Source organism: Hylobates moloch, unplaced genomic scaffold (assembly GCF_009828535.3).
Source record: "Hylobates moloch isolate HMO894 unplaced genomic scaffold, HMol_V3 SCAFFOLD_4, whole genome shotgun sequence".
NCBI lineage: Eukaryota > Metazoa > Chordata > Mammalia > Primates > Hylobatidae > Hylobates > Hylobates moloch.
The window spans coordinates 102,577,244-102,601,670 of NW_026652279.1; the positions used below are offsets into that span (position 1 = coordinate 102,577,244).

At 40.2% G+C, this 24,427-nt stretch overlaps 2 protein-coding genes across 8 annotated transcripts in view; one reads left to right on the plus strand and one right to left on the minus strand.

Annotated features, from left to right (window-relative positions):
- The window catches only part of SLC25A15 (solute carrier family 25 member 15), a 122,090-nt gene that overhangs the window by 53,152 nt on the left and 44,511 nt on the right, over positions 1 to 24,427 (plus strand). The window contains exon 7 of one of the 3 annotated variants that reach the window (XM_058437823.1): positions 8,457 to 8,588. The exons of the other annotated variants lie outside the window; for them this stretch is intronic. Within the exon in view, the coding sequence (XP_058293806.1) occupies positions 8,457 to 8,542 (86 nt within the window). The 3' untranslated portion in view covers positions 8,543 to 8,588. Of the gene's footprint in view, positions 1 to 8,456; positions 8,589 to 24,427 lie in introns of those variants that run through there. 3 annotated transcript variants of the gene reach the window in all.
- Positions 1 to 24,427, minus strand: part of LOC116810532 (phosphatidylinositol 3,4,5-trisphosphate 3-phosphatase TPTE2-like) — an 80,200-nt gene that overhangs the window by 42,130 nt on the left and 13,643 nt on the right. For 3 of the 5 annotated variants that reach the window (XR_009213232.1, XR_009213230.1, XR_009213233.1), the window contains exons 1-3: positions 11,810 to 12,830; positions 9,827 to 9,918; positions 5,896 to 5,984 (exon numbers count right to left, since the gene is read on the minus strand). Coding sequence is in view for 1 of the 5 variants with exons in the window: in XM_058437828.1 (XP_058293811.1) it covers positions 9,827 to 9,918; positions 11,810 to 11,915 (198 nt within the window). In the remaining 4 variants the exon portion in view is untranslated. Of the gene's footprint in view, positions 1 to 1,153; positions 1,410 to 5,895; positions 5,985 to 9,826; positions 9,919 to 11,809; positions 12,831 to 24,427 lie in introns of those variants that run through there. The other 2 variants (XM_058437828.1, XR_009213231.1) reach the window with 2 other exon arrangements.

The following is a 24,427-nucleotide window of genomic DNA, read 5'->3' on the forward strand; positions in this document are numbered from 1 at the left end:
GAAACATATGAAAAACACAACAGACAAACCAACCAACCAACTCAGTGACAACAAAACAGGTCTACCCTGGAGTCATACTCTAATTTTTTCTATTTTCCTCCCTTTCTGATCCTTTATCCCACTTTCTTTTTCTTCCTCCTCCTTCTTCGTCAGAGGATTATTATCACTGATCCATATAAAGTCCCTCTCTCATTTATTTTAATTCCCACTCCCCATTTCTATTCCCCGTCTTCCCATGTGCAACCTTCCTAATATGTTTGATACGCATCTTTTTGTTTGTATGTATTTTTAGAAAATGTTGTTTTTGTGTGCAAAAAAAATTAAAATAAATAAATAAATAAAAACATAAAAAAAATAATAAAAATAATAATAAAAAATAAAAATAAAAAATTTGTTTTAAAAAAGTAGCACCCAGCACCAAAGAGGAAATAATAATGATTTCCCGTAGACATAAGGCTAACCAGTGTTTATAATGAAAAGATTACCTCCCTTCAGAGTTCCCCCAGGCTTAGGTGAAGTTGGTTGTGAGCAGGAGTAGTGAATTTCAAAATAATACACCTAGATTACTCTAAGAAAAATATTTCTTTTGACTTCACTTACAATTTTATACAAAAGCAGAAGTTACTGAAGATTATTTATCCTCATATTTACCACAATCTTCTTACCCCAACCCCCATGTCTGTGTGTAATTAAAGGAAGCTTGTCAAGTAAGCTACCTATTTAGTGCTCGGAATGAGAGAAAGTGTGTGTTGGGAGTTGGGGGACTGCTTGTGTGAAACATTTCTCTCTTCTGGATTTAAAACTTAGTCTTTGCTGCCAATCTGTTAACAGACAGTTTGTAAATGAAGTGGAAGAAAAAAATATAAATTAGCTTTCTAATAAATCTGAAATTACAAATGTGAACCAAAGCAGGGAATAAATACTTGACCAAAAATATGTAAGTAAGTGGGTGTTGGGGAATCACAATTTTTAAATATCTCAATTTTTTGATATGAAAGTTCTATTTCAAAGTTCTTCAAAATGATGCCTGATGTTCCTGCATACTGTGTTCCAAATTTATATAAATACAAGATGGAAACTATGAAGTATATGCCTTCAAAAAAGAAAAAAAAACCTGACATTTTATCTATATCTATTTAATAGATTTATCAAGAACATATGTAAACATATATAAATATAGATATATCATCAAGGAAGATTTAGAACATATAACTATGTGGCAGGGGTTGGAAAGAACATAATTCTTTCCCAGAAGGGGAAGGGGGAACTATACTTAATCAGATACCAGCCACAGTGTAACTGTAAGTCATTTCTAATAAAAAAAAATCTCTACTGCAAATTCTGGTGGGTAAATTTTCCATGTCTTTTGTTTATGTAGATTATCTGATTCATTTCTTTGTGGTTTAAGCCTAAGAACAGAAAAAAAAAATTATTACATTTTTATATTGGGCTAACTGAAAAGCCATGCAGTTGGGTGCCCTTGTTAGAGCTTGAAGAAACAAAAAAAGAATCTTACCATGAATAGAACCTCAGCCCCTTTTTTGTGTCTCAGTTGGCTCCAGCAACACATCAGTAACTCATACTGATTCTTTTTTTTTTTTGTTCAAGCGATTCTCCTGCCTCAGCCTCCTGAGTAGCTGGGATTACAGGCACTCGCCACCACGCCCGGCTAATTTTTGTATTTTTAGCAGAGACGGGATGGTTTCCATCTCCTGACCTCATGATCTGCCTGCCTCGGCCTCCCACAGTGCTGGGATTATAGGCGTGAGCCACCATGCCCAGCTGCTGAATTTTTTTTTTTTTTTTTTGAGATGGAGCCTTGCTCTGTCGCCCAGGCTGGAGTGTAGTGGTGCGATCACGGCTCACTGCAAGCTCCACCTCCCAGGTTCACGCCATTCTCCTGCCTCAGCCTCCTGAGAGCTGGGACTACAGGTGCCCACCACCATGCCCGGCTAATTTTTGTATTTGTATTTTTAGTAGAGACGGGGTTTCACCGTGTTAGCCAGGATGGTCTCAATCTCCTGCCCTCGTGATCCGCCCGCCTTGGCCTCCCAAAATGCTGGGATTACAGGTGTGAGCCACCACGTTCAGCCGCCCAGCCGCTGATTCTTTTAACACTGCTTTTTATGGAATTAATGACATTCAGGTTTAATAAAATATCTAAATTTCAGAAATCAGTCAGGCTAGGCATGAATGAAAACCCAGTAATAAAATACCATATCCCTTTAAATTTATGTGTGAGGTTGCAATTTTTTGAATTTTTACAATCAGACCTTGGAGAGGACCTTGAGCAGTAGCATATAACTCCCACATGCTTAGCGTTCCAATAATGGAACACTAGGCATAAATTTGTTAACCCATTTATGCCTAATGTTCTAAATGATAGAAGTTGGCATTTTTGGCTAAACAACAATCACATAACTAACAAAAACAGCTTTACCAAGTAGTATATAAATTTAAATGTTACAGAAATCTTTAGAAATTTATATAAAACTGAGAATAAAAGTGATCTAACTTATTGCTTCTTCAAAATGAATATGGTGTTTTAAAGGAAAAAACTGTATCCTTTAGCAAGAACCACTTTTGAGGAACAGCATCAAATGAAGCTCCACCCAGCTCTCACTATTTGAGGGACTTTGCTCATGTTAGAAGAAAAAGCTTATTGTTTGTATGCATCCAAGAAAAAAAAATTGTAAAAATTTCCATCAAATCCAAAGTTCACTCTATCAAAATCTATTAAATGTATATGCATTACAAGTGTGTAGACCACAGGTTTAACAGATATGGACATAATATAAACCTATAGAAACAGCCTAGGCCGGGCGCGGTGGCTCACGCTTGTAATCCCAGCACTTTGGGAGGCCGAGGCGGGCGGATCACGAGGTCAGGAGATCGAGACCACGGTGAAACCCCGTTTCTACTTAAGTCCTTGCTGGACTTAAGGAGTTATTAGATGCAGTCCACATCTGAAGAAAAGATTAGGACTGGATGTAACAGTAACTATCAATTCATGCTACATATAATCATAGCCACTTCTCCAACTCTCACCTAAATCATTTAAAAAATGTTTTCTCCTTTTGTATTGAAGAGTATGTTTGATTAGAAAAAGTCTCAATTTTTCACCACCACAGAACAAATGCTACTTATAATGGAGAACTTCTAGACTGAAAAATGAGTTTCCAAATATGGCAGAAGGTTTTTTTGGAACAATAATCTTCAAATCCAATTAATAATTTTTCAGAAAGTTTTCCCAATTCAGTTATTAGAAAGCCACATTTAAATGGGAGGCTATTACTTAATGATATTTTTTAGCTGTACTCCTTAATACTTACTGTGTCTTATAACTTCTCCTAGATATAAGTGTGTCAGCTTTTTAGCTAGCTGAAGCCTCCCTAGGTCCTGCCTTACTTTAGCACAAAATTTGGTGGTGGTTTGTCGTTGGTAAATCAGTGCCTACTGAGGACCTGACATATTGAAGGTACTGAGCAGACTCATGTTGAACTTCTCTGGGAAGAATTTACTACCACATTTAAGATCTGGTTATAATACTTTTGAACTCGTAACACAGTCCTACGGCGTGGACCTTGAGGATACTGCAACAGTGGGTCTCAAGAACAACTGTATTTTTAAAATAACCAAATTAAGAGGAGTATGGCAATGGTCAATGGTGACTCGAGGATTTTTTACTTTCTATAAAGTTCATGACAACCAGGAAAAGACTTGCCATTATATCTTATACATAGACACTGAAGATTAGGCTGTTTCTTTTTTTTTTTTTTTTTTTTTTTTGAGACGGAGTCTCGCTGTGCCGCCCAGGCTGGAGTGCAGTGGCTCAATCTCGGCTCACTGCAAGCTCCGCCTCCCGGGTTCACACCATTCTCCTGCCTCAGCCTCTCCGAGTAGCTGGGACGACAGGTGCCCGCCACCACGCCCGGCTAATTTTTTTTTTTGTATTTTTTTAAGTAGAAACGGGGTTTCACCGTGGTCTCGATCTCCTGACCTCGTGATCCGCCCGCCTCGGCCTCCCAAAGTGCTGGGATTACAAGCGTGAGCCACCGCGCCCGGCCTAGGCTGTTTCTATAGGTTTATATTATGTCCATATCTGTTATTTTGCATAAAAGATGTGTTAAACCAGAAGAAAAAAGGACAGTTGTCATAGTATTTAGGAAGATCCTAAAAAGAAAAACAATGTTTCAAAATAAAACTGATATCAAGAACTAATCATTCCAAAGAAATTAAAGTTCATTTCTTTATTCCTTTATATATTTATCAAACAATTATAACCATTAAATACATAGCACTCTGCAGTCTATAACAATAAACTCAAGACACAAAGGAGGAGGCTTAAGAAAATGCCATTGCATTCTCTTGCTGTTTCTATCAAAATTTTCAAGGAATAGTATTTTTTCCATGCTAGATATTTAATTTGAATGCTGATATTTGAATCTGGTTTAGATAGTGCTAGACAAAATCTACTAAGGACCTATGCCTATATATACCCAAGTATATTATAGTGAATTCTTACAGTTTTTTTGTTGTCTCAGCATCCCTTTTAAATATAAATTGGACTTTCTGATATTAGAAGTGGGGTTCAGTCACCCTCAGCAGTTTCCAGTTCACCTCCTCCCAGTTTCTCAATGTGACTGATCCTGGTGTCTACCTTATTCAGCCTTCTCCTGGGGACCACTTCATTATGGGACAGCTAGATATAACCTACTTGACTCACCCCACAGACCCCCATACTCCACATAAACCATGTGGATGTATCAGTGACCACCTCTCAGTCACAGCAGAGACTCACGGCTGCTTGCATTAAACCAAAGTGGACCTCCCTGTAGGAAACCTGCTCAGATAGCACCTTACATCCCAATAAAGGCTTCCACTCCCAGGTCCCTCCCTCTCTCTCTCACTATTGCTCCCCAACCATCAGTCAAGCACAGGTCTTCTGGATGGCTTTCCCTTTCAGTTAGCCCTGCAAAGTGTGCTGCCCTCTTCTCTCTGGAATTAATAAAAAAAACTGCTTCGGTTATTTTATGTGTTGTACTGTGCTGCCTTCTCTGTGTTTCACCCAACTGAGTCACCCAAACCTAACTCTCTTTCCAGTCAGCGCTCCCAGCTACTTGGGAGGCTGAAGTGGGAGGATTGCATGAGCCCAGGAGGTTGAAGCTGCATTTAGCTGTGATCACGCCACTGCACTCCAGCCTGGGTGATACAGTGAGACCCTGTCTCAATTTTTTTTTTTTTTGACAGGGTCTCGCTCTTGTCGCCCAGGCGGGAGTGCAGTGGTACAATCTTGGCTCACTGCAACCTCTGCCTCTCGGGTTCAAGCGATTCTCCTGCCTCTGCCTCCCGAGTAGCTGGGATTACAGGTGCCCGCCACCACGCCTAGCTAATTTTGTACCTTTATTAGAGACGGGGTTTCTCCCTGTTGGTCAGGCTGGTCTTGAACCCCCGACCTCATGTGATCCACCCGCCTTGGCCTCCCAAAGTGCTGGGATTATAGGCATGATTAATTTTTTAATTTTAAAAAAAGATGCAAAACAAAATGTAATCATTGCTATGCAGTAAAACATAACTTTGGCTTTTTTAGCATCTTGGCTTTTATTTTTTTGTTTATTTTGTATTTTTTTGTATTTGATAATTAATATACGTAAATTTAGAAAAAATTAGAAAGTTTACAATTTAGAAAAAAACAAATGAACAAAAATTATTCAAATTACATATGTTCTTTTAAAAAATTTGTTATAAATCTGATTTATTGTTTTTCTCCCCCTCCCTCTGTGGGATGACATCTATCATCTCCCTTGTTGGGAAGTGTAGTAAAGCAAATCTTAAATAAAATCATTCAAAAGACCAGACAAGAACAATGGCAGAGGCTGTTTCTTGATTACTCACCAAAGAGAAAAATTGCACTTTCACATCATCATAAAGAGATGGACTGTTGAATACATCAATTATTGCTCTATTTCAGTGTCATGAAATACCTGTGAATGAACACATGGAATTTATAAACCTAACTAATGATAACAATGACGTTCCTTTTCATTTACCATGACTTCCAATATTTATCAAGTACTTTTGGTCTCACAGCCCAATAACTACATTTATAAATAATTATTAATAACCTTTTCTATTTGCAATACTGTTGTTTATATGTATGTGTGTGTGTGTGCGTTTTTGAGATAGAGTCTCACTGTCACCCAGGCTGAAGTGCAGGGGCGTGATCTCAGCTCACTGCAACCTCTGCCTCCCAGGTTGGAGTGATTCCTGTGCCTCAGCCTCCTGAGTAGCTGGGACTATAGGCACATGCCACCACACCCGGCTACTTTTTGTATTTTTAGTAGACGTGGGGTTTCACTATATTGGCTAGGCTGGTCTCGAACTTCTGGCCTCAAGTGATTTGCCCACCGGGGCCTCCCAAAGTGTTGAAATTACAGGCGTGAGCCACAGCACTGGGCCTGTTGTTCACATTTTTTAAAGGCCAACATGTTTGAGGGTTATCATGAGGCACTTTTCTTTTTTTTTTTTTTTTTGAGATGGAGTCTCGCTCTATCACCAGGCTGAAGTGCACTGGTGGGATCTCGGCTCACTGCAACCTCCACCTCCTGGGTTCAAGCGATTCTCCTGCCTCCGCCTCCCGAGTAGCTGGGACTACAGGTGTGCAGCACTACACCCAACTAATTTTTGTATTTTTAGTAGAGACCAGGTTTCACCATGTTGGCCAGCACGGTCTCGATCTCTTGACCTTGTGATCTGCCCGTCTCGGCCTCCCAAAATGCTGGGATTAGAGGCATGAGCCACCGTGCTTGGCCATGAGGCACTTTAAAAAAATGCCTCACTTTTAAAAAGTATTGAGTTTTCTATTAGACTTTAATCCATTAAATATTATTATTTAATGTGTGTCATTTGATTTTCATGCGTTAGGGCCTCTTTTGAGAATACATTAAGAAGCGCAATTTTAAAGCTAGCACTGACATTCAAAAAAGCAATGTGTAACTCACCAAGGTTTTTTATTTTCTAAATTTAAAAAATAACGGGGGCCTGTAACACTTGGGCGGTGGGCCCACCTGCTCCTCCCAAGGGAGGGGGAGAGTGGGGTCCCCCAGCTCATCATGTTTTATCAGAACTCTTGTGTTTGTCAATGGGATCTTTGGACTTGACCATTGCAGGCTGGTGGATGAAGTGACCAAAGATAGGTCAAGTTTTGGAATGAATGACTTTGAAGCTATACTATTTCTTTGACTCACTCTCCTATAAATAATGGCACCCACAATAAGAAAGGTCTAGCTCCTGTGAAAAACACAAAAGGAGGTACAGACTCAGTAGGCCCCTTCAGGGAGATGTACGCATAAGAAACAATAGTAGAATGGTATATAACTCAATCTGTATAATGAAGACTGGGTGTGCTATTATACACTATTGGGGGCTAGTTAACAGGAGGTGCAGAATGCAAAAATTTCATTGAGGAGGTAAAAATTGAATTGGACATGAAACAGTTTAGATAAAGGAAGAAGGGCTCTGAAAATAGAATCTAGTCCATACAGAGGGAAAAAGACCAGCAATAATGCAAAGTAGAAATTAGAAAAATAGGCCGGGCATGGTGGCTCACGCCTGACCAACATGGAGAAACCCTGTCTCTACTAAAAATACAAAAATTAGCCGGGCATGGTGGCGCATGCCTGTAATCCCAGCTACTTAGGAGGCTGAGGCAGGAGAATCACTTGAACCTGGGAGGCGGAGGTTGCAGTGAGCCAAGATCGCATCATTGCACTCCAGCCTGGGCAATGAGAGTGAAACTTCATCTCAAAAAAAGAAAGAAAAAAAGAAATTAGAAAAAACAACAACAAAGAAGGTCAGGCAGTGTGGCTCATGCCTATAATCCCGGCATGTTGTGAGGCTGAGGTGGAAAGGTTGCTCGAGCTGGAGCCCAGGAGTTTGAGACCAGCCTGGCCAACATAGCAAGATCCAGTCTCTACAAAAAATAAAAAAAATTGGGGGATTGCTTGAGCTCAGGAGGTCAAGGCTGCAGTAAGCCATGATCACGCCACTGTGCTACAGCCTTGGGTGACAGAATGAGACCCTGACTCAAGAAAAGAAAAAGGAAAGGAAGAAAGGAAGGAAAGAAAGAAATAACCAAGTAACTAAATAAATTAGAGTTGTGTTCCAAGAGCCAAAGGGGGTGACCCAGTTTATCTGGAATGAAGTCTGTTGGTCAAGCTACTGATGGAGATAAGCTCAGATACTACATTAGGGCTATTACATCTTAAGAGCTCAAGAGCCAAAGAAATAAGAGTGAAGTTGTTGAAGAATATGGTGGGGCATTTCCTATGTGACAAAGATGCCTGATAATTATCACATATAACACTTATTTAGTGATTTATAGTTTACAAAGAAACTTTATATATATTATCTAATTTAATTCCCATAACACTTGAGATGTGATATTTATTTTACAGATAAGGATGTTGAGCCAAAGGTATTAACTGGCTCTGACCATGGGCACACAGTGTGTCTTCTGCTCTACCTACAACTTTCACAATGAGAGCAATATTTCAGGATTCTATACATTGCATTATATAAGGAGAAAGAAAAGGTAAGGAGACCATTGTAGAAATCTGAGCATGAGCAAATGAGGTTCTGGACAGTTAGTGGCAGTGAGAACAGAAAGGAAGGAGAACACAGAAAAATTTCAAAGGCATAATCAACAGGGATTGATAACTAACTGAATTTAGGGAGCCAAGGCAAAGAGAATCAAAGCACAGGGCCTGAGTCAGAGAATGCTGGTGCCATTTGCAGAAGCAGAGAAAGCTCACTGATAATTCAGACTGGCTAATGCATTTGAGTTGGAGTGGAAACTGTTCAAGTTGTAGCTCCTGCACCTACAACTCAGTGGGTTCTCATAAACTTCTGTCCAGTAAATGAACAAATAGTCTAAGTAAGGGGAATGAGTCATTCTGCAACCAAGAATAAAGCATTTGCTAAGAACAGAAAGCCAAAGGTCAGGCCTGGGTGAATGCCCTCAGTTGAGAGAGGCCAAAAAAGAGGGGTGGGGGAGTGGGGGGCAATGCAGAGAAGGAAGGAATAGGGTTAGTAACAAGAGAATCTGAGACAAAGGCCTGGGTAGGAAAAGTTTATGGTTATTAGACCCATGAAGGAAGCTTTCTTATTGTTTCAGAAAAGGTATATAGTTTTAGGCATTTCTTCACTGCAGCAAAACATTGACTACCAAGTCCCTTTTGCTTTGGATAAAGAGATTCCTCCCCAGTTCATTCACTCTTGCGTTATTTCTCATAGGGTCATCCCACAGAATGTCTGACTTAGAATCACTTGGGACATTGCTAAGTCTGTAGATTCCTGGCCCCCATTCCAGATTTCCTGAATCATACTTTGGGGATACAACCTAAGAATGTAAATCTTTACAAGCTCCTCGGTGGTTTTCATGCACACTAAAATTTTAGAATCAGTACTATATAATAAAAGATAAAATGAACAACAAGAGAATATGGCTAAAAATGACCAGATATGTAAATTAAAATCCTTAATACATTCCTGGGAACATGCTCAGCATTTGTGGAAAAGTGAAAGGCAAAGCAACACTGAACAGAAATAAATTCTGGAAAGGACCCTGAAAAAACTGTTTTGAACAAACAGGTTAATTTATCTCTGGTTTGCATCCAAACCCAGTGACACCAAGTTGGATGGTAACCAGAAAGTGTTATGGACTCTCTTTATGGTGAGTGATCGTTTAGGGAGGTAAACATTGCTGCTTGACATTCAGCCTTAAAACAAACATCAGATTTTTTTCAATTCACATGTTTTCTCTTACCTAACAATTTCTTAAATAAGTACAGGAAAAGACAACCTTTTTCTCTATTACTATTTTGACTTTTAGATCAGATCCATCACCTGCTCCAACACCTAAATGAAATTAAAAAGTTAGGTTGGTTAGCACAAAGATCAAAATGTCTCACCAATTAACATCATGGATGAAAAAGAGAAAAAGTTATCCAAGCTAACAATGCATCAATAGTTACTTATTTGGTCTTGCATGGATTTTGTCCTTGAAAGACAAGTCTTCAAGCCTGGTTCTGTCTCCTAAAGCAAATTTTATAAGGCTAGAGAGGAGAAAAAAAGTCACATATAGTTCACCTTTAAAGACTTAGAATCCCATCACTTTATCTTTCCAGAAAAAATATTTAGGGAAGGTAGGCCAGGTACAGTGGCTCACACCACCAAAATCCCAGCACTTTGGGAGGCCGAGGTGGATGGATTAGTTGAGGTCAGGAGTTCGAGACCAGCCTGGTCAACATGGGGAAACCCCATCTCTACTAAAAATACAAAAATTAGCTGGGCATGGTGGCACATGCCTGTAATCCCAGCTACTCAGGAAGCTGAGCTAGGAGAATCGCTTGAACCCAGGAGGCGGAGGTTGCAGTGAACCAAGACTGCACCACTGCACTCCAGCCTGGGTAACAGAACAAGATTCTGTCTCCGAAAAAAAAAAAAAAGAAAGAAGAATTTAGACAAGGTGACTTGCAACCTTTCTTGCTAATATGTTGCTTTCTTCAGACTTCTAATCATAATGATTCTTAAAAATAAATACTATAGTCTAAACTACTTTGGCCCTGCTTCAAGTCTATTTCCTGATGCAATCCCTATAAAAATATAGGATAGTTATATCCAAAAATTCCCGTGGTGTTCAGCATATATTTACTGACAAAGGCTCTTTTGCCCCTTTTTTTTTCAATTCAAATGACTCACTTCCTTTGGCATTTCCTCAAAGACTTGGTTTCTCAGCCAATTAATTTTTTATTGCTTTTCTCTCAACTCTACATTAATTTTAATTTAAATATGCACAAAATTAAAGGCAGAGAATTAAAACAAATATTTTAATAAACTAGTGTATTAATTATTCTTGATTGTTCATCTCGTATGCTGTTTTTCTTTTCATTTAATTTTGTTTTCCCTAACACCATGATATTCATTTGTCATTAGAAATCACAGTTTCTTGCCTCAGTTCCCTCTTTCCCATTCCAGGTGCAGAACTGCTTTCTATTGATGTCTACCAGAAATCAGTGAAATATAGAACTAAACTGAGAAAGCTAAAAATACTAGGCTGTCTGTGTGGAAACCAGAATCCTGGCACCATGGCACCTATAACACTCAGCACTGGCACCACCTCAGGTCCACAAGCTGGCTGCTCTAAGAGGTTTGCTTTAGGGGTTCAGAAGCATCGCCTCCCTGCTACCTCTCTGGCAGTGGGAGTGGTGAGACTCCATCCCTTCCACACAGACACATCCTGCTTTCCCACCTCCCCTGAGTGTAAGCTGGGAGTGAGAGGGTTGCAGATGGAGGAGAGAGGGGAAAGGGAGAGCCCGGGGTGATGAGAAAAAAATGTGCCTCTAAAAGAAGGTGAGACAATGATATGATATGGAGACACCTCCACCAAGACAAACTCTGAACTGGAGGTGGTTCTGAGAAATAACTAGTCTTGAGGGCACATGGGTCCTCCTCCTCCCTCATCAGAGGCTCACTCTGCCCTGAAAATTCCACCCTGGGTTGAGACCAGAGGAGCAATGAGAACAGGAGAGATGGGAAGGGGATGAAGTCCCCCAGAAGAAGAAGTGAAGAACATCTAAGGACAATTGCAGGAGGAGGGGCATACGTAAGGAGAGGTTCATGCGTGAGGATATGTAAAAGGACAGATATGAGTTAGGATCATCTGTATATGTAACTATGAGCAAAACCCTCCCAGAGCGGGAACATCGGCCCTCCTGCCCAATTCTCCAATTATACATAAAGCACTTACCATGAATCGAATAAATAATGAATCCTTTTATAAAGAGTATCCTTCTTGGAGGGAGATTCCAGTTGTAGAGATGTTTCACTTGTGTAAAATATCCAACATATCTATTCTGAAAAGCAACAGAAGCCTCACTTTAAGTGGAGATGAAAAGTCTAAAGTCAGCATTCCTATTTTTTTTTTTTTTTTTTTGCATAATGCTTGTTAAGGGTAGTAAGTAATTAAGGAAACATTTACTGGATGCCATTATATAACTAGACATTTTGAGGGATGCTGCCTCACAACCATCTACCTTGGGGGAAAAATACTGAATTAAGTGCTATGGGGAAGTAACAAGGGTGGAGCCAGGTCTTGTTTATAGGCTGCTTACGGTTGAGAGGGCAACTAATCAGAACCAACAACAAAACAGTTACAGCGTTAGCAGTGTGCAGATAGAACCTTAGTTGTGACTGAGTTAGAGGAAGGTTTGTGGTTTGGTGAAGAGCAGCTTGCTGGTCATGAGAGAATGGTATATGTGAAAACTCAAGAGGAATACCTCCATATCTCAGTAGCAGATTTCATGTCATTCTTCTCTTGTTCCTGACAGCTACAATTTCTTCACTTTGCATTTCCCCAATTCTGTTTTCACAAGTAAGCCCTAGAATTCTCTTAGCCTTGTCCTTTCCCTGGGGCAAGCTGTTCACAACTGCTCTCCTTGAATCTTTCTTCAAGGTGTTGAAGAGCTCTCGTACTGAATCAACTGGTTCAGAATTCAAAAGTTGGCCGGGTGCTGTGGCTCACACCTGTAATTCCAACACTTTGGGAGGCCAAGGTGGGTGGATCACTTGAGGTTAGGAGTTTGAGACCAACGTGGCCAACAAGGTGAAACACTGCCTATACTAAAAATACAAAAATTAGCTGTGCATGGTGATGGGCACCTGTAATCCCAATCACTCAGGAGACTGAGGCAGGAAAATTGCTTGAACCCAAGAGGTCGAGGTTGCAGTGAGCTGAGATTGCACCGCTGCACTCCAGTCTGGGCGATAGAGCAAGACTGTCTCAAAAAAAAAAAAAAAAAAAAAAAAGAACTCGTAAGTTCACAGACTGTTCCTTACCCATTGGGAAATGTTCATTAAAGTAACTAACTGCCATACTTACTTTAGAAAGGGCCAGTCATGAGGAAGGCTCATGAAAGTTCTTAACTTAAGAGTAGATGTGGTCAGTAGAATGGCCCCCAATGCAGGATCAGAATGTGATGGTGTCTGAGAATCACCAGCAGACACAGAGGGCACTCTGTCCTGAGGTCTTGCCAACACAGCTCTCAAACATGCAGCTGAGTCCCTGTGTTGCTTTCTTAGTGATTCAGAAGAGATTCAGTTGCAGCCTTTGGTGTGCTAGTTCTGGACTAAAGTTCGGGAAACTATGCATGACTGCAGGAGAAATGGGGATGGGGAGATGTGTGGGGAGAGTTGAAGGAGCTCCATCTAGCATCCCCTTAGCTCCTGCCACCAGATTCTCCACCTTCCCCTAAAGGCTGCAACCTACCAGGGCCCTCAAGCTGCTTGTGCTCCCATGCTTCCTTCTCCTACAACTTAAAACAACATGGACTTGTAGTAGAAATTAATACAATCAACACATAGGAGTCACTCACTACAAATAAAGAAGATATTATGAGAAAAAGGTGGAAAGATGGGTAGGCCATGGGCTTTGCCTTTAAAAGGGATACAGAAGTCACCACTTCAAATAGCTAGAGAATAATGAAAAGTAACATAGTCCCTAAGAGAAACACAAAGGGCTTAAAGAATTCAAAAAGCAAGAGACTACTTCAGGCTGAGAAGGGAAAGAGACTCCAGGAAAAGGGGCATGAGCAATGGCACAAGGGAATCAAGTGTCCACAGGCTGGGAAACAGCACACAGCCTAAATGTGTTAGAGTGTGGGATGTGTGCATGCACATAGCAGAAGAAAATGTTGGAAAAGTCAAACTGTGGCTCTTGAGTGCCAGGTTGAAACATTTAGTTTATTGTCATTAGCAGTGGGGACATAGTATGGATTTTGAGCATGGAAGTGGCATGATTAGGGCTGCACTTCAGTAAATTCACCTATTACTTTTAGCTTAGGGTCTATGACTATCTTTGTTTTGTTTTTGGCCGGGGTGTGGGAGAAGAGTATCAGTGGATAAGGCTGAGTTCTTTTGGCCCAAACTAAGGGTTTAGGGCCAGTAGTTATAGTGTTCTTCTTCTTTTTTTAAATTTAATTTTATTATTATTATACTTTTAAGTTTTAGGGTACATGTGCACAATGTGCAGGTTTGTTACATATGTATACATGTGCCATGTTGGTGTACTGCACCCATTAACTCGTCATTTAGCATTAGATATATCTCCTAATGCTATCCCTCCCCCCTCCCCCCACCCCACAACAGTCCCTGGAGTGTGATGTTCTCCTTCCTGTGTCCATGTGTTCTCGTTGTTCAGTTCCCACCTATGAATGAGAACACGCGGTGTTTGGTTTTTTGTCCTTGCGATAGTTTGCTGAGAATGATGATTTCCAGTTTCATCCATGTCCCTACAAAGGACATGAACTCATCATTTTTTATGGCTGCATAGTATTCCATGGTGTATATGTGCCACATTTTCTTAATCCAGTCTTTCGTTGTTGGACATTTGGGTTGGTTCCAAGTCTTTGCTATTGTGAATAGTGCCACAATAAACATACGTGTGCATGCATCTTTATAGCAGCATGATTTATAGTCCTTTGGGTATATACCCAGTAATGGGATGGCTGGGTCAAATGTATTTCTAGTTCTAGATCCCTGAGGAATCGCCACACTGTCTTCCACAGTGGTTGAACTAGTTTACAATCCCACCAACAGTGTAAAAGTATTCCTATTTCTCCACATCCTCTCCAGCACCTGTTGGGTCATTCTAACTGGTGTGAGATGGTATCTCATTGTGGTTTTGATTGCATTTCTCTGATGGCCAGTGATGATGAGCATATTTTCATGTGTCTGTTGGCTGCATAAATGTCTTCTTTTGAGAAGTGTCTGTTCATATCCTTCACCAATTTTTGATGGGGTTGTTTGTTTTTTCTTGTAAATTGTTTGAGTTAGCCCTTTGTCAGATGAGTAGGTTGTGAAAATTTTCTCCCATTTTGTAGGTTGCCTGTTCACTCTGATGGTAGTTTCTTTTGCTGTGCAGAAGCTCTTTAGTTTAATTAGATCCCATTTGTCAATTTTGGCTTTTGTTGCCATTGCTTTTGGTGTTTTAGACATGAAGTCCTTGCCCATGCCTATGTCCTGAATGGTATTGCCTAGGTTTTCTTCTAGGGTTTTTATGGTTTTAGGTCTAACATGTAAGTCTTTAATCCATCTTGAATTAATTTTTGTATAAGGTGTAAGGAAGGGATCCAGTTTCAGCTTTCTACATATGGCTAGCCAGTTTTCCCAGCACCATTGATTAAATAGGGAATCCTTTCCCCATTGCTTGTTTTTGTCAGGTTTGTCAAAGATCAGATAGTCGTAGATATGCGGCATTATTTCTCGGGGCTCTGTTCTGTTCCATTGATCTATATCTCTGTTTTGGTACCAGTACCATGCTGTTTTGGTTACTGTAGCCTTGTAGTATAGTTTGAAGTCAGGTAGCGTGATGCCTTCAGCTTTGTTCTTTTGGCTTAGGATTGACTTGGTGATGTGGGCTCTTTTTTGGTTCCATATGAACTTTAAAGTGGTTTTTTTCCAATTCTGTGAAGAAAGTCATTGGTAGCTTGATGGGGATGGCATTGAATCTATAAATTATCTTGGGCAGTATGGCCATTTTCACGATATTGATTCTTCCAACCCATGAGCATGGAATGTTCTTCCATTTGTTTGTATCCTCTTTTATTTCATTGAGCAATGGTTTGTTGTTCTCCTTGAAGAGGTCCTTCACATCTCTTGTAAGTTGGATTCCTAGGTATTTTATTCTCTTTGAAGCAATTATGAATGGGAGTTCACTCATGATTTGGCTCTGTTTGTCTGTTATTGGTGTATAAGAATGCTTGTGATTTTTGTACATTGGTTTTGTATCCTGAGACTTTGCTGAAGTTGCTTATCAGCTTAAGGAGATTTTGGGCTGAGACGATGGGGTTTTCTAAATATACAATCATGTCATCTGCAAACAGGGACAATTTGACTTCCTCTTTTCCTAATTGAATACCCTTTATTTCCTTCTCCTGCCTGATTGCCCTGGCCAGAACTTCCAACACTATATTGAATAGGAGTGGTGAGAGAGGGCATCCCTGTCTTGTGCCAGTTTTCAAAGGGAATGCTTCCAGTTTTTGCCCATTCAGTATGATATTGGCTGTGGGTTTGTCATAGATAGCTCTTACTATTTTGAGATACGTCCCATCAATACCTAATTTATTGAGAGTTTTTAGCATGAAGGGCTGTTGAATTTTGTCAAACGCCTTTTCTGCATCTATTGAGATCATCATGTGGTTTTTGTCTTTGGTTCTGTTTATATGGTGGATTACATTTATTGATTTGCATATGTTGAACCAGCCTTGCATCCCAGGGATGAAGCCCACTTGATCATGGTGGATAAGCTTTTTGATGTGCTGCTGGATTTGGTTTGCCAGTATTTTATTGAGGATTTTTGCATAAATGTTCACCAAGGATATTGGTCCAAAATTCTCTTTTTTTGTTGTGTCTCTGCCAGGCTTTGGTATCAGGATGATGCTGGTCTCATAAATGAGTTAGGGAGGATTCCCTCTTTTTCTATTGACTGGAATAGTTTCAGAAGGAATGGTACCAGCTCCTCCTTGTACCTCTGGTAGAATTCGGCTGTGAATCCATCTGGTCCTGGACTCTTTTTGATTGGTAAGCTATTGATTATTGCCACAATTTCAGAGCCTGTTATTGGTCTATTCAGAGATTCAACTTCTTCTTGGTTTAGTCTTTGGAGGGTGTATGTGTCGAGGAATTTATCCATTTCTTCTAGATTTTCTAGTTTATTTGCGTAGAGGTGTTTGTAGTATTCTCTGATGGTAATTTGTATTTCTGTGGGATCGGTGGTGATATCCCCTTTCTCATTTTTTATTGGGTTTGTTTGATTCTTCTCTCTTTTCTTCTTTATTAGTCTTGCTAGCGGTCTATCAATTTTGTTGAACTTTTCAAAAACCAGCTCCTGGATTCATTAATTTTTTGAAGGGATTTTGTGTCTCTATTTCCTTCAGTTCTGCTCTGATTTTAGTTATTTCTTGCCTTCTGCTAGCTTTTGAATGTGTTTGCTCTTGCTTTTCTAGTTCTTTTAATTGTGATGTTAGGGTGTCAATTTTGGATCTTTCCTGCTTTCTCATGTGGGCATTTAATGCTATAATAGTGTTCTTCTAACAGGGCCAAGAGTACTTACTCAGCTCCCACCACTTAAAGAAAAACTCACAGCCACATCCAAATCTATTTAAGAATTCCCAACCCACTCTTACTTCAGTTTCAGGGGCAATATAGAAAAGGCAATATAAATGAGAAGCTGTGCACAGCAATGGCTTCAGAGTCTGACATCTAGATTTCAGTCCTTGGTTCAAAAGTTACTTTCTCCGAACCTCAGTTTTCTAATTTATAAGATGAGAATCATAATAGTGCCTACTCATAGAGTTACTGAGAATATTAAATGAGATAGTGAATATATAACTCTTAGAATACATAACTCTCAGCAAAGTCTAGAATGTTGTAAATGCTTTAGGATAAACATCCTGGTTTCTGCAATAAACAAATTACAAGTAATAAAAAATGGTGAGAAATCCATGAACTTAGGTTCTTAAAAGAGACTTAGGAGACACAGCAACCAAATGAAATGTATGGACTTTGTTTGAATTCTGATTGAAACGAACTAAATTTTTAAAGATTTTAAGACAATTTTGGAAACAAACATGGATCACAAATTTGAGAGTAAGGATTTTTAAGATGTAATATTTTTAGATATGATAAAGAGTATTCAGGTTTTTTTCAGGTTTTTTTTTGTTGTTGTTAAGAGTCCTTAAATGTCATACTAAAATACCTGTGGGACAAAATGATCTGAGGACTGAAATTTCCTTTAAAATAACCCAGGTTTAGGGAAAGCAAGAGTGGAGAGTGGGCTTAGGGGTGTGAGTAGAGTGGGAAAAGAATGGATGAAATGTGGCTGGTTGCAGGCTGAAATGACTGTTGCAGCAATGTGATGACTATATGGCGATATATTGTATGATTCTCTGGACTTTTGTATATGATTAAACTTTTCCATAACAAATGTTTTTCTTTTTTTTTTTCAGATGGAGTCTCACTCTGTCGCCTGGGTTGGAGTGCAGTGGCGCTATCTTAGCTCTCTGCAACCTCTGCCTCCCGGGTTCAAGTGATTCTCCTGCTTCAGCCTCCTGAGTACCTGGGATTACAGGCACCCGCCACTATGACCAACTGATTTTTTGTATTTTTAGTAGAGATGGGGTTTCACCATGTTGGCCAGGCCAGACTCAAACTCCTGACCTCGTGATTCGCCCACCTCGGCCTTCCAAAGTGTTGGGATTACAGGTGTGAGCCACCGTGCCCAGCCAACAAATGTTTTTAAAAGAAAAAAATAGAATCCCAGCCCTTTGGGAGGCCGAGGTGGGCGGATCACGAGGTCAGGAGATCGAGACCACAGTGAAACCCCATCTCTACTAAAAATACAAAAAATTAGCCAGGCGTGGTGGCGGGCGCCTGTAGTCCCAGCTACTCAGAGAGGCTGAGGCAGGAGAATGGCGTGAACCCGGGAGGCGGAGCTAGCAGTTAGCCGAGATCGCGCCACTGCACTCCAGCCTGGGTGACAGAGCGAGACTCCGTCTCAAAAAAAAAAAAAAAGAAAAGAAAAACATAGAGTAACAGTGTATATTTCGTATAGGTGTTATGGGTATTAAATGAGATATTTAAAAGTGCAATACTCTCTGGTATATAAAGAGTTTTTGAAAAGTTTATTTCCCCTTTACTTTTTCTTTTAAAATACACCTCCCCCACAACACACAGAAAAGATACACACACATACACACACACACACACACACACACACACACACACACAAAGTCACCCGAAAACAGTCTTTGTGATGTTCTGCAAGGGTTGAATTGCCCTAGAAAGGGTTTGTGAAAGACTTGGATCTTTTTTATATTGAAATCAAAGGCTGGTGATTTTAGATAAACTTCAGGGTCCTGGAGCCTTAGGTATTGGAGCTTCCTACTTTGGGAAAATAATCAACTCCTGAGCTCTGTAAACAATAACCAGTATAGAATAGAATGCAGGATGCTCTGAGGAGAAGCCAGAGCTCCACCCATCTTGTACCTCCAACGCCCCTACCCCTAAGGCTGAGGAGGGAGCTCAGATTAATGTATACTCTGGGAATCAGCCCATTGCCTGAGGCAACAGAAAGCTCCTCCCAATAAACAAGGATCAAGTATATAGCCAGCAGCATTGGCCACAGCCAGCTCTTACCCATGGCGCCTTCTACTGGCTTGTAGGTCAAACTACACACCCAATATAAGTGCATAGGGCTACAGAAGCAAAGCCAAAACACCCCACCTAGCATGCTTTACAGTCACACCCCTAGGGAGGAGGGAAAGGGAAAGAAGAAGAAGAAGGAGAAGAAAAAAATAATATCATAGGAAAGGAAAGAAAAAAATCCTCCCCAAACAAAAATAATTACAAAAATCAGAAGTGCTAGCATCTCCAGATGAGAAAGACCAGTGCAAGAATTCTGGCACCATGAGAAATCTGAATGTAGTGACACCACCAAAGGATCACACTAGCTCCTTGGCAATGCTTTCTACCAAAATGAAAACTCAGAAATGACAAAGAATTCAAAGCATGGGTGGCAAGGAAGCTCAATGAGATTCAAGGTTGAAATCAACAAAAAGAAACTTCAAAATCAACCCAGGAAATGAAGGAAGAGATAAACATCTTAATAAGAAATTAATCAGAACTTCTGGAATTAAAAAACTCACTTAAGGAATTTCAAAATACAATTGAAAGCTTTATCAATAGACTAGACCAAGTAGAAAACATAATTTCAGAGCTTGAAAACTGGTCTTTTGAACTAATCCAGTCAGACAAAAATAAAGAAAAAAGATTTCTAAAAAGTGAAGAAAGGCTTTCAGAAATATGAGATTATGTAAAGTGACCAAACCTACGAATTACTGGCATTCCCTAGAGAGAAGGAGAAAAAGAAAACAACCTGGAAAACATATTTGATGGAATAATTCAAGAAAATTTCTTGAATCTTGCTAGAAAGGTAGACAGCTAGATACAATAAAGCCAGAGAGCACCTGTGAGATACTATAAAAAATGAACATTACCAAGGCATATACTCACCAGACTGTCCAAGGTCGCCGTTAAAGAAAAAATCCTAAAGGCACTAGAGAAAAAGGCCAGATCACATACAAAGGGAGCCCCATCAGGATAAGAGCAGACTGTTCAGCAGAAACCTTACAAGCCAGGTGAGATTGCGGGGTCTATTTTCAGAATTCTTAAGGAAAATAAATTATAATCAAAAGATTCATATCCTGCCAAACTGAGCTTCATGAATGAAGGAGAAATAAAAAACATTTTTCCAGAGAAGCAAGTGCCAAGAGAATTCATTACCACTAGACCAGTCTTACAAGAGATACCTAAGGGAGTTCTAAACATGGAAATGAAAGAATGATACCTGCTATCATAAAAACACACCTAAGTACATAGCTCACAGACCCTATACAACAACCACACAACAGAAAGTACAAAGCAACCAACTAACAATTTCATGATAGGGTAAAAAGCTCACAGGTCAATATTAACCTTGAATGGTAAATGGTTTAAACACCCAACTTAAAAGTCACAGAGTGGCAAGTTGGATTTAAAAAAAAACAAAAACCCTTCTGTTTGCTGTCTTCAAGAGACCCATTTCACATGTAACAACACTAATAGATTCAAAGTAAAGGATTGAAGAAAGATCTATCACACAAACAAAACACAAAAAAGAGCAGGGGTCACTATTCCTAAAACAGATAAAACAGGCTTTAAGCCAACAATAGTAAAAAAGGACAAAGAAGAGCATTACATAATGATAAGGAGTTCAATTCAACAAGAAGCCTTAACTATCCTAAATATATATGCACCTAACATTGGCTCACCCAAGTTAATAAAACGGATACTTCAAGACCTGTGAAAACAGCCACACAACAATAGTCAGGGGACTTCAACACCCACTGATAACATTACACAGATCATTAAGACAGAAAACGAAAAAAGAAATTAACTTTGGACTTAAATTCAATACTTGACCAATTGCACCTAATAGAAATCTAAAGAACAATTCAACCATCAACCACAGAATATACATTCTTCTCATTTGCATGCCGAACAAATTTCAAGATCAACCACATGTTCCACCATGAAGGAGGCCTCAATAAATTAAAAAAAAATTGAAATCATACCAACCATTCTTTTGGACCACAGCTGAATAAAAATAGAAACCAATACCAAGAAGATCTCTGAAAACCACACAACTACATGGAAATTAAGCAACTTGCTCCTGAATGACTCTTGGGTAAATGATAAAATTAAGGCAGAAATAAAAAAATTATTTGAGGAGGTTGGTTCCAAGATGGCCGAATAGGAATAGCTCCCAGCATGACCGACGCAAGATGGGTGAATTCTGCATTTCCAACTGAGGTACATGGTTCATCTCACTGGGACTTGTCACAGTGGGTGCTACCCACAGAGGCTGAGCCAAAGCAGGGCGGGGCATTGCCTCACCTGGGAAGTGCAAGGAGTCAGAAGATTTCCCTTTCCTAGCCAAGGGAAGCCGTGACAGACTGTACCGGGAAAATCAGGACACTGACACCAAAATACTGTGCTTTTCCAATGGTCTTAGCAAACAGCACACCAGGAGATTATATCCCGTGCCTGGCTCAGCGGGTCCCACGTCCATGGAGCCTTGCTCACTGCTAGCACAGCAGTCTGAGATCAAACTGTGAGGTGGCAAGCCTGGCTGGGGGAGGAGCATCTGCCATTGCTGAGGCTTGAGTAGGTAAACAAAGAGGTGTGGAAGCTTGAACTGGGTGGAGCCCACTGCAGCTCAAGGTGGCCCACCTGCTTCTGTAGACTTCACCTCTGGGGGCAGGGCATAGCTGAACAAAAGGCAGCAGAAACTTCTGCAGACATAAACGTCCCAGTCTGACAGCTCTGAAGAGAGCAGTGGTTCTCCCAGCACAGTGTTTGAGCTCTGAGAACCAACAGTTTGCCTCCTCAAGTGGGTCCCTGACCCCCGTGTAGCCTAACTTGGAGACACCTCCCAGTAGGAGCTGACTGACACCTCATACAGCCGGGTGCTCCTCTGAGTCGAAGTTTCCAGAGGAAGGATCAGGCAGCAATATTTGCTGTTCTGCAGTATTTGCTATTCTGCAGCCTCTGCTGGTGATACCCAGGAAACAGCGTCTGGAGTGGACCTCCAGCAAACTCCAACAGACCTGCAGCTGAGGGACCTGACTGTTAGAAGTAAAAGTAACAAACAGAAAGGAATAGCATCAACATCAACAAAAAGGACATTGACACCAAAACCCCATCTGTAGGTCACCATCATCAAAGACCAAAGGTAGATAAAACCACAAAGATGGGGAGAAAGCAGAGCAGAAAAGCTGAAAATTCTAAAAACCAGAGTGTTCCTTCTCCAAAGGATCGCAGCTCCTCACCAGCAATGAAACAAAGCTGGACAGAAAATGACTTTGACGAGTTGACAGAAGTAGGCTTCAGAAAGTTGGTAATAAAAAAGTTCTCCGAGCTGAAGGAGGATGTTCAAACCTATCACAAGGAAGCTAAAAACCTTAAAAAAAGACTAGATGAATGGCTAACTAGAATAAACAGCATAGAGAAGATCTTAAATGACCTGATGGAACTGAAAATCATGGCACGAGAACTATGTGATACATGCACAAGCTTCAGTAGCCAATTCAATCAAGTGGAAGAAAGGGTATCAGCGATTGGAGATCAAATTAATGAAGAGAAGTTTAGAGAAAAAAGAGTAAAAATAAATAAACAAAGCCTCTAAGAAATATGGGAATATGTGAAAAGACCAAATCTACCTCTGATTGGTGTACCTGAAAGTGAAAGTGACAGGGAGAATGGAACCAAGCTGGAAAATACTCTTCAGGATATTGCCCAGGAGAACTTCCCCAATCTAGCAAGGCAGGCCAACATTCAAACTCAGGAAATACAGAGAACACCACAAAGATACTCCTTGAGAAGAGCAACCCCAAGACACATAATTGTCAGACTCACCAACATTGAAATGAAGGAACAAATATTAAGGGCAGCCAGAGAGAAAGATCGGGTTACCCATAAAGGGAAGCCTATCAGACTAACAGCGGATCTCTTGGCAGAAACTCAACAAGCCAGAAGAGAGTGGGGGCCAATATTCAACATTCTTAAAGAAAAGAATTTTCAACCCAGAATTTCATATCCAGTCAAACTAAGCTTCATAAGTCAAGGAGAGATAAAATCCTTTACAGACAAGCAAATGCTGAGAGATTTTGTCACCACCAGGCCTGCCTTACAAGAGCTCCTGAAGGAAGCACTGAACATGGAAAGGAACAATGAGTACCAGCCACTGCAAAAACATGCCAAATTGTAAAGACCATCGATACTAGGAAGAAACTGCATCAACTAACGGGCAAAATAACCAGCTAACATCATAATGACAGGATCAAATTCACACCTAACAATATTAACCTTAAATATAAATGGGCTAAATGCCCCAATTAAAAGACACAGATTGGCAAATTGGATAAAGAGTCAAGACCCATCAGTTTGCTGTATTCAGGAGACCCATCTCACGTTCAGAGACACACATAGGCTCAAAATAAAGGGGTGGAGGAAGATCTACCAAGCAAATGGAAAGCAAAAAAAAGCAGGGGTTGCATTCCTAGTCTTTGATAAAACAGACTTTAAACCAACAAAGATCAAAAGAGACAAAGAAGGCCATTACATAATGGTAAAGGGATCAATTCAACAAGAAGAGCTAACTATCCTAAATATATATGCAGCCAATACAGGAGCACCCAGATTCATAAAGCAAGTCCTTAGAGACCTACAAAGAGACTTAGACTCCCACACAATAATAATGGGAGACCTTAACACCCCACTGTCAATATTAGACAGATTAATGAGACAGAAGGTTAACAAGGATATCCAGGACTTGAACTCAGCTCTGCACCAGCAGACTTAATAGACATCTACAGAATTCTCCATCCCAAATCAACAGAATATACATTCTTCTCAGCACCACATCACACTTATTCCAAAATTGACTACATAGCTGCAAGTAAAGCACTCCTCCGCAAATGTAAAAGAAGAGAAATTATAACAAACTGTCTCTCAGACCACAGTGCAATCAAATTAGAATTCAGGATTAAGAAACTCACTCAAAACTGAACAACTACATGGAAACTGAGCAACCTGCTCCTGAATGACTACTGGGTACATAATGAAATGAAGGCAGAAATACAGATGTTCTTTGAAACCAATGAGAACAAAGACACAACATACCAGAATCTCTGGGACACATTTAAAGCAGTGTGTAGAGGGAAATGTATAGCACTAAATGCCCACAAGAGAAATCAGGAAAGATCTAAAA